This window comes from Leptonychotes weddellii, chromosome 7 (assembly GCF_054177405.1).
Source record: "Leptonychotes weddellii isolate Sample4059 chromosome 7, ASM5417740v2, whole genome shotgun sequence".
NCBI classification, from domain to species: domain Eukaryota; kingdom Metazoa; phylum Chordata; class Mammalia; order Carnivora; family Phocidae; genus Leptonychotes; species Leptonychotes weddellii.
The window spans coordinates 119,943,487-119,955,929 of record NC_138375.1 but is presented as its reverse complement, the minus strand read 5'-3'; the positions used below and the strand labels follow the sequence as shown (position 1 = coordinate 119,955,929).

Genomic DNA, 12,443 nt, shown 5'->3' with positions numbered 1-12,443 from the left:
TCAAGGAGAATTTGGGTCAGAAATACATACTTCTTATTAAGCAAGAAAACCATAGCTCTGTATTTATTTGAGAGCAATCATGGTTTAAAAAAAACAACAACAAACCAGAAGCGAGGTATCAAAAGCAGGCTGGCTGAGATTGCAAACAGGGCTGTCCCACTCCCTTTCTGGGCGGTGTTAATGAGTCTCCATGTTTCCCCCGTCTCTCCAGAAGTAAAGATGCCTGAAGTTACCCTTTTTTTTTTAAACATGGTGCTATGTTTCCGTCTTTCCCAGTGGATTTGTCTTTGTCTTTAGACAGCTTCCAGTAATTGCCACAAGTCCCCAGAGATGTGTGATTTAGACTCTGTCCAAAGTTCTTTGGAGCATGAAAGAAAGTGGCTATTTGAATAAATTATGTATATTCTCTTGTGGACTACCGTAAATCAGGGGTACAAATGAGCCACAGGCCGCATGGAACGGAGTGAATGGGGTTGGTTGTCTTTCAGAGAGACGGGAAATGTTTAAAAATTTCCAGTTTATTCTAGAGGAGCATGAATATTTCTGTACCATTAAACTGAACCGTACGAAATTGCCATTCTGTAGGTCAAACATGGCAAAAGGTCGGCAGTTCCTCATGGTTCATTTTAACATCTGAATTGACCTGTTTTCCTTGAAGCACTAAGGATAGGAATGTAAAGGTTTGTAGGACTCAGATAGATTGATGCTCTGTCATTTTAGCTGTATTTTCCACCCACCACCCCAAGCATTTATTTTGTGAACCAAGAAAGCAGTGAATGCAAAATAAAACCTCGGGTTATTGAGAAGGGACAGACTGTAATGAATGATCCTGTTTGATATTCCTTGATAGTGTAAAAAGGGCAGGTGTTTGAATTTAGAGTAAAATCCCTGGATTATTTTCATTGTTCATGTGCAAACATGACCATCAACTTTCATCTACCACAGGTATTAAGTAGAACTAAAATTTTAAAAAAGTCCAAGTCTAAATGGTAATGGAAAGAGAATTCATGTCATCTGAAGACCAGATTATTGCTTATTATTACTAATACAGGTACCCACTGGATTTGGTATCTGTATCTGGGCTTCTTTTTGTGTAACTTAGCCAAATTAATTTCTGAGGGGACATTTTATGAGAATGACAAAAATGATAAAAAAAAAAAAATGTCATTAGCAGTTAGTAACCAGAGACACAAATTAATCATGGCTGTGTCAGTGCTCAGGGTGAGAGAATTGCAGTAAGGCAGCCAGAGGTGCCTGAGAAGGTTCTTCTAAGAGTGTCTTGAGGTAGTCATTTCTTTCCAGTACGTTCTGTGGAAAGCCCTGAATGGTCTTTTATCTTTTCCGTGTAAAGTGCCTGACGGTGTGGATTCTCAAACTTCCTTTAAGAGCAGGTTATTTTAGGTAAACTTAAGAGCGTTGTGGCTCACAGTTCAAAGTTAGAGTGGAATTTGGTTCCAGGTGATTTCACATAATGAGCGCTCCTGCTGTCGCAGTAACAGATGGCCGATGACACTCGGCGTGCAGTGCAGACAGAAAGCATGCCCCGAGGCAAGTACTTTCCTTGCTGGTAGGCAGAGCGCAGCGTCAGGATCAGTCATACGTCCTTGTTTTCTCATCCCTCGGATGAGAAAGTTGAGCACACGGATTCTCAAACTTTGCCCTGAATTGACTTCTAAGACATTTCCGTGCTCGTTTCAACAGTGTATCAGAAGGGAAAAAAAAAAAAAAAAAAAGGTTTCAGTTAGGTGACTTGTTGCGTCTGGCCACTTACCCACTGAGGGAAGTCTGTAGCACTCTAAGAGAGGAAGCTTCGGATTCTTCTGGCTGGGGAGACAGCGTTTGGCCCGGGGGATGCTCAGCGTGCACTGTTGCCTAAAAGCTCAAGGTCAGGAAAGGCCTTAAAGAAGAAAGCCTCAGAGGTACTTTAACACAGAGGTCCTCAGAGCCTGCGTGGGGATGACACGAAGAGATTCTCATGGGGGGCTCTGAGGCGACCTAGAATCTGTGGGGAAGGGAATGACCTACTGCCTTCATTCTGTCCTTCTACTTGAAGAGGACTTTACATTGTCATTGTCACCTGAACACTCCTGTGTCACAGACTGGACAGCATTCTCTCGTTTTCCTGTAACCGGGCCTGGCTCTCCTTCTGGCACTTTCAGACGGGTCTCGGGAGGCAAAGCCCCCAGCGCCTCCCACCCACTCGGCGGAGGTTGTAGTCTCATCAAACTCTCAGCCAGCCAACTACCCCAAAATAAGCTTTATTGCAAGAAAAGTGTCATATTTGATACAGGGACCTACAAAAACAAAACCAAAAACCATAAGTTTTTCCTCACAAACACTTGATTACAAATTTACACTGTTTCTTTTTTTTAAGGTATTAAAACAAAACAAAACCCCCAACTGGATATAATTGGTTATGAATCTTTGGTCAGCACAGGTGTGAGAGGAACAACCCTGAGCCTGCATGTGCTTGGGCCATTTCACAGATGAGGTTTGGTCACTGGTCCAGGGACAGGTTCTTGGGTTGAGAAGTACGCGGGGCCGTCCGTCTATCAGCACGTCCTGGTACAGAATCTTTTTAAATGACTAAAGCAAACTAAACATCAGTTCATTGTACAAACATCTCTCATACACAATAGGCTATGATAAAACGAGGCATATGGTGTATAACTACAGTATTAATGAAAATTCTAAAAAAAAAATGGATTTAAAAAAACAACAACAACGACAACAACATATATTCCTCGGCTGCCCTGCATGATTTGTTTGCACATATGGCAATCCTGAAACAGCTTGAACATAATAAATGCACCATTAATCTAAGACAGCACCAAACACTACAGAACGCCAGGCGTTCCTTGGCAGAGGACCGGGCCGCGCCTCGGCGGCCGCCGGGGCCCCAGGAGCGCGGCCCACCCTGGGTAGGAATGAGGTGTTGTGGGGAGCACGCGTGCTTCCGTGAGGTTATACGAAGGAAATACAGTACGGTTTGGCCTGCAACGCTACTGGTCTAACAAGCAGTCAAGGTATTTTGCTACAGTGGTTACGCTTCATCTGTGGTTGCCGGGTGTGTCTGGTGGTGGGAACCGTCTTCGTCACCACGAGCTGCTCTGGGTTTGAGCTCCTTTCTGAAGGATCTAATGACTCGGCCGTCTTTTAAGTTATTGACTACGCTGCCCTTACAGCTCTGGGAGGCTTTCTTTAAAAATCATCAGATGGGTACCAGTTGGACCCCTGGCAGAAAACCAAAAGGAAACCTCTCTTGAATCTACTGGATTTTTAAAAAGCACCTCTAAAAGAAATAAGCTCAAATTTATAAATCTAAAGAAAAACAAGTGAGTTTCCCTTTTTGTTTACATAGTTTGTTCATTTCTCCATATATTACTGCATTAAAAATAAATAAACATCTATATTTTTTTTTAATTAGCAACTATAGCAAAATACCCAAAGTGTTACAGACTGCTAACAGAAAAAAAAAAAGCTCACATTATTTTTGTGCATTTAGTGCCATATGCTGATCTCTTGAACATTTAGTTTTAGTTTTCTTTTAATATATTTTAAAGTGAAGTTATATAAAAAAAAATACAGTAACCACGGTTGCCTTTGTACTCAAATCTTTGGCCACACCAGAGTCTCAATTACCCCTCCCTGTGAGGGTCAACATTCCGCAGTCTGAAGACAGGGAGGAAAGAAACAAAAGTTGTCTTTTTTTTTTTTTTTTTTTCCCCTCTTTGCAATTAGTCACTGATTTCTCCAAGGCTGCTGCGGGCTGGTTGTGCAGGGACTGGAGCCCGGGACCAAGTCTGTAAGGGCTTAATAGAGCTGAATCTGCAGCCTCATTCTGAGAGCCTCCCCGAGCTCCCCTAGGAGGTAGTCATCCTCGTTGCGGTCTTCCAGTTTCTTAAGCTCCTTCTTCTTGTAGAGAGGGATGCTAGTGATTTCCAGTGTGTATGTGCCGGGCACGAGCTTCCTCCTGGCCGTGTGCAAGTAGCTGAGCCCGTTTCTTTGGTGGATGCGGAAGATGCCCTCATCGTTCCCTTGAGAGATGACATAGCGGATGTGGTTGTTGAGGGGCTCGATGGCGGGCATGAGTTCTAGGATGTGCTCCTTCGAGCCAAGGCCAGAGAGGTTGAACTTCATTCTCATGGGGCTGTCCATGTCAACGCTCTCCAGGCTGACGTGTTCAACCTGGAGAAAGAGCAGGAAAGGACGGGGGAGGAGACTCTAAGGCACACGCAGAGGACTCTGTGTGCTCTCCGCACCACAAGTGCTTGCACGGGAGGGTCCTGTGCGGCCCTGTCAGCTGCGGGGAGAGGTCAGTTCCCCTGGGCGTGGTCTGTGGAGATCTTTACAGCCTCTCATTCACCTGATCCAGGTGACAGGGCTGAGCCTACAGAGAGCATTCACATTGCAAAATATTTTTGACGAGTCTATGGAATAACAAGCTTGTTAATAAAAAAATAAATGATTATAATTCTTTTTTTTTTTTTTTTTGCTGGAGTCTAAACTAGAAGTGCGGCTCTTAGCCAACAGTAGGGATGGTCCCCAGAGCCATCTGCACTCTGAAGGCCTGGTGTGATCTGTAAGGCCCCCCACAGCCACGGGCGGAGTGTGTTTACTGGGAGCCATTAGGGCACAAAGAGGGACCCTCGAGTCCTGGGCTTGGGGTTGAGTCAGCTTTGGTAAAAAACCAGTGGGGCCAGGCCCAGATAAACCAAGTCTCACTTGCTCAGAGGGGTGGCAGGTTTTAGAATGCTATTTTATTTTTTTTTAAAGATTTATGTAGCGAGCAGGGGGGAGGGCCGGCCAAAGGGAGAGGGAGAGAGAGAGTCCTGAGGCAGACTCCATGCTGAGCACAGAGATGGATGTGGGGGGCTCCATCCCAGGACCCTGAGATCATGACCCAAGCTGGAACCAAGAGTCAGTTGCTTAACTGACTGTACCACCCAGGTGCCCCTAGAATGCTATTTGTAAGACAGGCAAAAATCCAAAGCTTTGAGTGGATGCCTTAATTACGAACTTGGCTCTGCTGCCACGTAAGTGCCCATCACGGGGCGCCGGGGTGGCTCAGTTGGTTAAGTGTCTCTTAATTTCGGTTCAGGTTGTGAGATTGAGCCCTGCATTGGGCTCCATGCTCGGCGTGGAGTTGCTTGAAATTCTGTCTCTCCCTTGCCCTCTGCCCCTCCACCCACTTGTGCGAGCACACTCTCTCTCTTTCACAGATAAATAGATAAATAAAATCTTAAAAAAAAAAAGTGCCCATCACAGGCTCAGACATAATCCTGTCCCCAGGATCACGGTGGGAAGGTTTCATAAGCAAAATTTCTGGATGTAGTCAGAGGTACTTGATGGATATCTCAATTGCCATATTTAAATATCAGTTAGTACCTCAGTCAACTTAAGGTAAATCTAATACTGGCCTGTTTATTATTATAAAATAGAACCATAGACATTTTCACTAGAGAAATCTAGCCTTACAGATCAGGAAAGTTTCAGAGGCCCAGAAAACTGAAGCAAGTCACCCAACTCACACAGCCAGTTAGTTGTTGCCTAGGGGTTTTTTTGGTAGGGGAATTTTACAATAATGTTAAATGAAGAGGGTGGTGCTATCCCTGATCTTTGGGAAAATCACCAACATCTCTGGATACCAGGTATTACTTGGTGACATTTACTAATAGGTCAGGCACTGCTCCAGGCACTTCACAGTGTCAACTCAATCTTCTTGTCAGCCCAAGTTTTTTTGTTTTTTGTTTTTAAAGTAGGCCCAGCAGGAAGCCCAACTGGGCTTAAACTCACAACCTGGAGCTACAATGAAGAGTCAGACACTTAACCAACTGAGCCACCCAGGCATTTTTATCCCCATTTTACAGGTGAAGAAACTGAGGTAGAGAGACGTTAAGTGAACATGCCCCATGTGACATGGGTAATAAGTGGGGAGGGTCAGGGAACATTCAGAACCACACAGTCATGGTCCTTCCTTTAAACTACTCAGTTAAATGCCATCAACAGCACAGAACCACCAGCAGGCACATCAGATCTCAGTTCCTTTCGATATGCTTTACCTGGAGATAACATTTTTTTATGGAAGGAACACTTATGCATGTCACAGAACAGGAGACTTATCTACTGAAAAAATCAGCCTAGTGTACTACAGTTGTATAAAACAGAACTGGACAAATTCAAAATAATTTGTTTTTTAAATCATTTCAAAACCACTATTTCCTAGATGGATACCTTTTTTCCTCTGGCACAAATCAAAGACAAAAGCGTCGGATCCGAAACTGTGAATCTTTTTTTTTTTTTCTTTTTAAACCAATGATCATTTTTTAAAATTTTATTATTTTTTAAGATTTTATTTATTTGACAGAGAGAGAGAGCCAGAGATTACAAGCGGAGGGAATGGCAGTGGGAGAGGGAGAAGCGGGCTCTGCACTGAGCAGGGAGCCCAACGCGGGGCTTGAACCCAGGACTCTGGGATCATGACCTGAGCCGGAGGCAGACGCTCAACCATCTGAGCCACCCAAGTGTCCCTGAAACTGTGAATCTTAAAGTGTTTTTCCCCCTAGTCCTTGTGTTCTGAGCTAATGATGCCACTAACGTGTGTCTGCCATATTGTGTCTGTGAATTTAGTTATAACATTACAAGAAAACTTTAACTTCACTGAGGCTGAAACCTATATAAAAGTTGACTGCATAGTATGTGTTCCTGCTTACGGATAAAATCTTGTGACAGGACAGAGCGAGGTTTACTCACGGCAGTGGGTTCGGGTTCCCCAACACTTCTCTTCTGTCTGCCGTCTTTCTTAGAGTAGCCGTTGATTTTACACTCATAGCATGCTTCCGGGGACAGAGCATTTTCCTCGTCAACCTCTGCATCCAGGGACAGGTACTGCCCTTTGTTAAATCCCATTCCTGAGACACAGTGGCTGTTGGCAATGAGAAGCAAGGCATGGTTAGATTTCACCAATAACCGTGTCCATAGTTTTCCAGTGGTAGAGTGGAGACTTTTCAGAGACAAGAAACCAACAAAGTAAACTCTAAGCTTGCAAACAGGAAAACCTAATACTCTTGGTAACTCTTTCCTTCAACACTTAATGCAAGAGGTTCTTGCTCATTCTGAACATCAAAATTCTTGTGAGCTCCAGGCTTCTCCAGTTTTCAATCCTAATTAGACTGAAGCACTCAGGTGTAGTTAAACCAAGAAGGTAAAGAAAGAGCAAATTACGAATTTCAAAAGAGACTGTTGAGAGAATTTCCGTTGCTTTCTAAAAAGCCCGAAGCCCGCGCTTATGCTCTTGCGAAAGCTCGCTGCTGTTACAGCTGAGACTTCTGAGCTCCCGTTACGGATAGTGAGAGTCCCTGAGCTGGCTCGAAAGGACGCTGGTCTGGACCAAGGCTTTGGTTTCGAGCATGATTAGGCAGCCGTGGTAGACAGATTAGTCCCCACGCCTCAATGCCTGACTCACGCACTGCTCGTCCGCGGGGAGGTGACCCTGCCTGCCTCGTCGGTCCCCGTCTTCTGGGTGGCGGGACGCAGGCCGCTAGCTGGCCGGAGCCGGCCCGGGGGGGGGGACGGCGCCACAGGGCCCGGGCACATCCTCTCTGTGCCGTATAAACCAGATGGGCAGGGGCAGCGACAGACTCCTTCCTGGGGGACCACTGGGCAAGCACTTGCCGAAATTCATAGAAAAATCCGGGCGCAGCCATTTGTACTTGTACTTTATAAGCCGGCTGTCAGTGACAACAAGGGAGCCGCAGTTTTAAACATCGGCCTGCCTCTGGCCTTGAGGGATCGACTGAATCCACGGAGGCCCTTCTGAGGGGCCGGCGAGCGCTACCTGTACAAAAGGGGGTCTTACGGTCACCACGGAGGAGGCGATCCTGCCGCGCGGACCTAACCCACGTCCCCTCCTGGCGGCGCTTCTGCCCACACCCTAAGTCCTCTGAGCTGCGCTTCGGCCTCCTGGGCTTTCCGTCACCGTTCACTCTCCCCGAGCGCAGTGGCGGCCTTACCCCTGTCCCACTCGGTAGTACCCCGGCGGGCAGCCGCAGAGGTAGCCCCCTTCCGTGTTGGAGCAGCCGTAATTGCATGGGTTCTTGGAGGACGAGCACTCGTTGACGTCGTGGCAGGCACTGGAGAACTGGTCGAAGGAGAATCCCGAGGGGCAGACGCACTTGTAACCCCCCAGGGTGTTGTAGCAGGAAGCCGAGCCACAGGCGTTGGGGTTGGAGCATTCGTTCTCGTCTAGGAGGGCAAAGGAAGAAACTCTTACGTGCGGGGAAGGGGGCGGTGAGGGGAAGAGGCCGAGTCTCAAAGTCTTGACGGTTTTATAGGGAAATACTTCTGAAACCATTATAGGTTTACTCTGATGGCTGATTGGCAAAAGCATATAAAAGTAAAAAAAAAACAAAAACAAGAACAAAAAACAGAAACGAAACCGAAACACCAAAATACCAAAACCCAACAAATCTGCCTAAATTACGGCTTTAAAAAAGCCGTGCCCTACCCCTTTATATCTTCTGTTTGTGCTGTTTCTCAATACGATGGCAGCCCTTGGGGACAGACACTTGCAGTCCGTCTACTGAATAACTCTTTTATTCTCTGAACCAAAGATGACTTCAAAAGCCTGAATCTCAGATCCATGGAGCTAGAAAGTACATTACTAGTTTCCAGGGGCTGCAGGGAGGGAGAAATGGAGATGTCTGCTCATGGGTACGGAGTTTCTTTCTGGAGCAATGAAAATGTGGTGGTGAAGGTTGCAAACTCTGGTGAGAATATACTAAACACCACTGAACTGTACGCATTTGGAAATCATGAATTTTGGGGTATGTGAATTCCGTCCCAATTTAAAACAAAACAAAACACTGTATCTGGGTACACGTATATTCTCCCAGCAATTCCCAAATTCATTCTATATGGGGGGGCTCGGAAATACATATAAACATTTAAATGATCGGATTTAAAATAATTGAAAGAAACATTATTTAACTGGATCTACTGAACCAAAAATCTAGTATGCTTTTAACTACTTGAGAACCCATTAGGTGCAGACCGTGTCTTCTGAGAGAGGTTTGCATCCGGCCATCAGCTGATATAGGTTTTACTTGTTTAATAACTAACCTTACACTGTAAATTCCTGACTGCAGGATAATTATAGGTTATACTTTCAGTTGCTCTTATTTTTACCAAATCAAAGCCGGATTGTGCTTTTAACTTTGGAGATAAGAATTTTGCTTTCAGCTGTCTGGTCGATACAGAGCACGTGGCTTGGCTCCTTTGGGCTTTATCGTAATCCACATTTCACCCTGGGCACAAGTCACATCTGTTCCGTGGAATTCTTCCTGATCCCTGCGACTCCCCTGGAACACAGTGTGTCTGCTGACCTAATCTGTGACAAGTTTATGTTTCAGCCCACATGGGCAAGTGGCCCGTGTGTAAGGAGGTGACATGACAGCGAGAGGCGAGTGCGTATCTGCAGCAGCTCCGTGAGCTTACAGAGGATGCAGGTGGGGTCCCCGTGCTGCCGAGGCCTCCCAGACAGGAAACCTGACTTCATTAAGTTCGGCACACAGGTTACTACTGAAAGGGCAGACACTATGAGGCAACTTTTGTGTCATGATGATAGTTTCAGAATTAAGTCAGGCCAACGAACAGAGAATTCTGGATATAAAACCTGTGATGATTACCCAACAGGTCCAAGTTCTCAGTCTTCATTTTATTTCTAAACACAAAAGACTTGGCATTCTGCCACAGAGGCTTCTTCTCTGCTCTCATCATTAACTCTGACCTTTATATCAGTATTTCTCCCGTAACAGAGAATGTAGATTAGGTTATAACTTAACAAAACAATCCTGCTATGAATATAGTATTAGACATTGTGTTAGTTGGGAAAATCATCGGGCAAAACCAATTAATTAAGTGGTATTTACATACTACTGACAAGAACATTTAAAAATATGTAATGTTTTTGTAAGCACCATGATATACTTCATATATTTGTATGTCACAAATGTACATTGTGGTGTATTTTTATGGACTCAGGTCATCTCACTTTGAAAATACGTTCATGTGGAGCTGACTCATGCATCACAAAGCTGTGTTCAAATTATTTTGAAGTGAGCACAGAAGCAACTGGAAGTTAGTGAACACTCCATAACCAAAAACTTCACTGATACATAATTTTTCTTTATAATCAAAGGTTAATACTCAATTATTTTCGATTTTGAATAATTATAATGCTTGTAAACACCGGAGAAACTGTAGAGTCTATGTACCAGAATGTTATACAGATGTTTTCTGACAAGTGGCTGGAAATATCTTCAAGTATTCATTTGAATTTCAAAAACCCTTTCTCAGTATTAACACAAAAAAACTGTCATTTTCCTTAAGTTGGCAGTAGTATTAGTAATGTTAAAAGTCCACATTTCAAAAATGCAGTAGCACTAATCATTTAATATTACTTAAATTATCTGATGCATTGACTCTGAACAGTTTTGTCCATTTACTAAGAGAATCCAGATAAATCTGAAATAGTTCATTTTGCATTTCCCCCCTTGATCATATGAAATGACCAATGATACACACGCAGTAACAGATAAAAATAATTTGTGGCCTTTCAATGTGCACTTTTGTCATAATTCCTATTCTTTTGATAACTTGTTGCTCTTACTAGTTCCTGATGGTTTGTTTAATTCTATCCCTGTCATGTATTTGGGTTAGAATTCCAACTGGAATTATGTGGATTCAAAGCAAGGAAGTCAGCAATTAAAGTAGGGACCAGCTAGATTCCTCAACCCTGCACGGACGAATCCAGAACCTTTCCAAATAAATCCCGGCTGTTACACTGGGTGAGCTGCTGTGGGGTGACTGTGCCCCCTCTGAGAATCCCCCAAAGGGGAACTAGGATGTACCATATAGCCTTGACTTTAAAGTCAGACCAATTTAGTGAAAAACTATACAGATATTTTTGCACTAGATGTTTACAGGCAGAAGCTTCAGAAGACTTAAAAAACTTGAAATGTGAGATGATATGTGCTCTTATTTATACTTAGGATCAATTTAAAAATGAGAATTCTATTTAATAAGCTGCCACCTATGAAATATTAGAAGATCATTCTTTTGCCTTAAGATCCACCTAATTAACCAAGAAGTCCATGTTATTTGTAAAATATGAGACCCTCCACTTGATTTAGTAAACAAAGCAACAGAATTATTTTAAACTGTTTTAACAGCTCTACAAACGTACTGTTCTCTATATTCTGAAGAGCACGCCTGTACCTTGCCTTGTTTATAAATCAGTCAGGGCATAAGGACTTGGGCAACGCGTGCACGCGCACGTGTGTGTGTGTGTGTGTAGAGAAAAAGAAGTAAACTTATGAAATCATTTTGACTGCCTGCCTAACTCATCGTTTTGATAATCCTAGGTAACTCTGTCCATAACTTCTACATCACGAACGGTTTCTGCATTTCCCTGCACAAGAGCGTCTCTTCGTGGGCTGACAGAGCATCTCTTTGGCCTCGCACAAGACCACAGCATCTCTGTGACTTTTACCAAGTTGGCTTCCCTCTGACATTCATCTTGATTTTCTCTTCTCAATTCACTAAACTGTCATTAGAGATTTCTTTTGAGGAGACCACAAAGGATAAAATCAGATTAATTTATCGAGTGGATGCTCACAGTGAAATATTTGGGAAACACGTGGGGTAACTGAAATCACTGCAGAGGTACAGGAAATCCCTTGCTGGCTCCCCGCAGGACCACTGCCCCCCCTTCAGGCTCAGCCGTGTGGGCATCTGATGTCACAACGTGTTGGATGGCACGTCCATGAAGTGCATTCAGATGGAGCCAAGAAATTAGGCCTCTGTTAAGTAAATCAGCTGGCTATTCAAGCACAGAATAATGTTCTCTTTGATCAGTCTCTCCTTAAAAGGAGAGTTTCCATTGACTATTATCAATGCCAGGAACCAGGGCTGAGGGCCTACAGACTTTATTTATTTTACAAACACTTTTGTCTGGAGACAAATTCAACTCAACCGAATTACCTGTAACTAGGTACTTCTTCTACCTTCAAATACTTAACCTTCTTCTTCATTAAATCTATGTAACTGGAAAGCACAGATGGACGGTCCTTATTAAGCTGATCTGAATTCATTTAGATTTATACGAGGGAGATGGATGGGCAATTCTTCAACCCCAAATCTAAAGTTAAGAAAGTAATGATGAAAAGCCCCTGACCTTGGCAAAGGAAGACGATGCATCTTGACACCGTCTTCAGAAAGTTTAACTTAACATCTAGTAGAAAGTTAAAATTACAAACGCTCGAGTTGAGTTACCTTCTGGGTACTTAAAACAACATTTTTGTTCCGGGTATTTTCAAACATACACAAGTAGACTAGTGTCAGGAACCCCATGCGCCCGTCCAAAGGACTGGTGTTCAAGTGCT

At 43.9% G+C, this 12,443-nt stretch overlaps 1 protein-coding gene across 1 annotated transcript in view; it reads right to left on the bottom strand.

Moving 5' to 3' along the window:
- Positions 1-2,237: 2,237 nt before the first annotated feature.
- The window catches only part of FBN2 (fibrillin 2), a 200,796-nt gene continuing 190,590 nt past the window's right edge, over positions 2,238-12,443 (bottom strand). Inside the window, exons 59-62 of the mRNA XM_081825620.1 lie at positions 9,121-9,175; positions 8,013-8,473; positions 6,754-6,925; positions 2,238-4,188 (exon numbers count right to left, since the gene is read on the bottom strand). Of these exons, the coding sequence (XP_081681746.1) occupies positions 3,814-4,188; positions 6,754-6,925; positions 8,013-8,473; positions 9,121-9,175 (1,063 nt within the window). The 3' untranslated portion in view covers positions 2,238-3,813. The remainder of the gene's footprint in view (positions 4,189-6,753; positions 6,926-8,012; positions 8,474-9,120; positions 9,176-12,443) is intronic.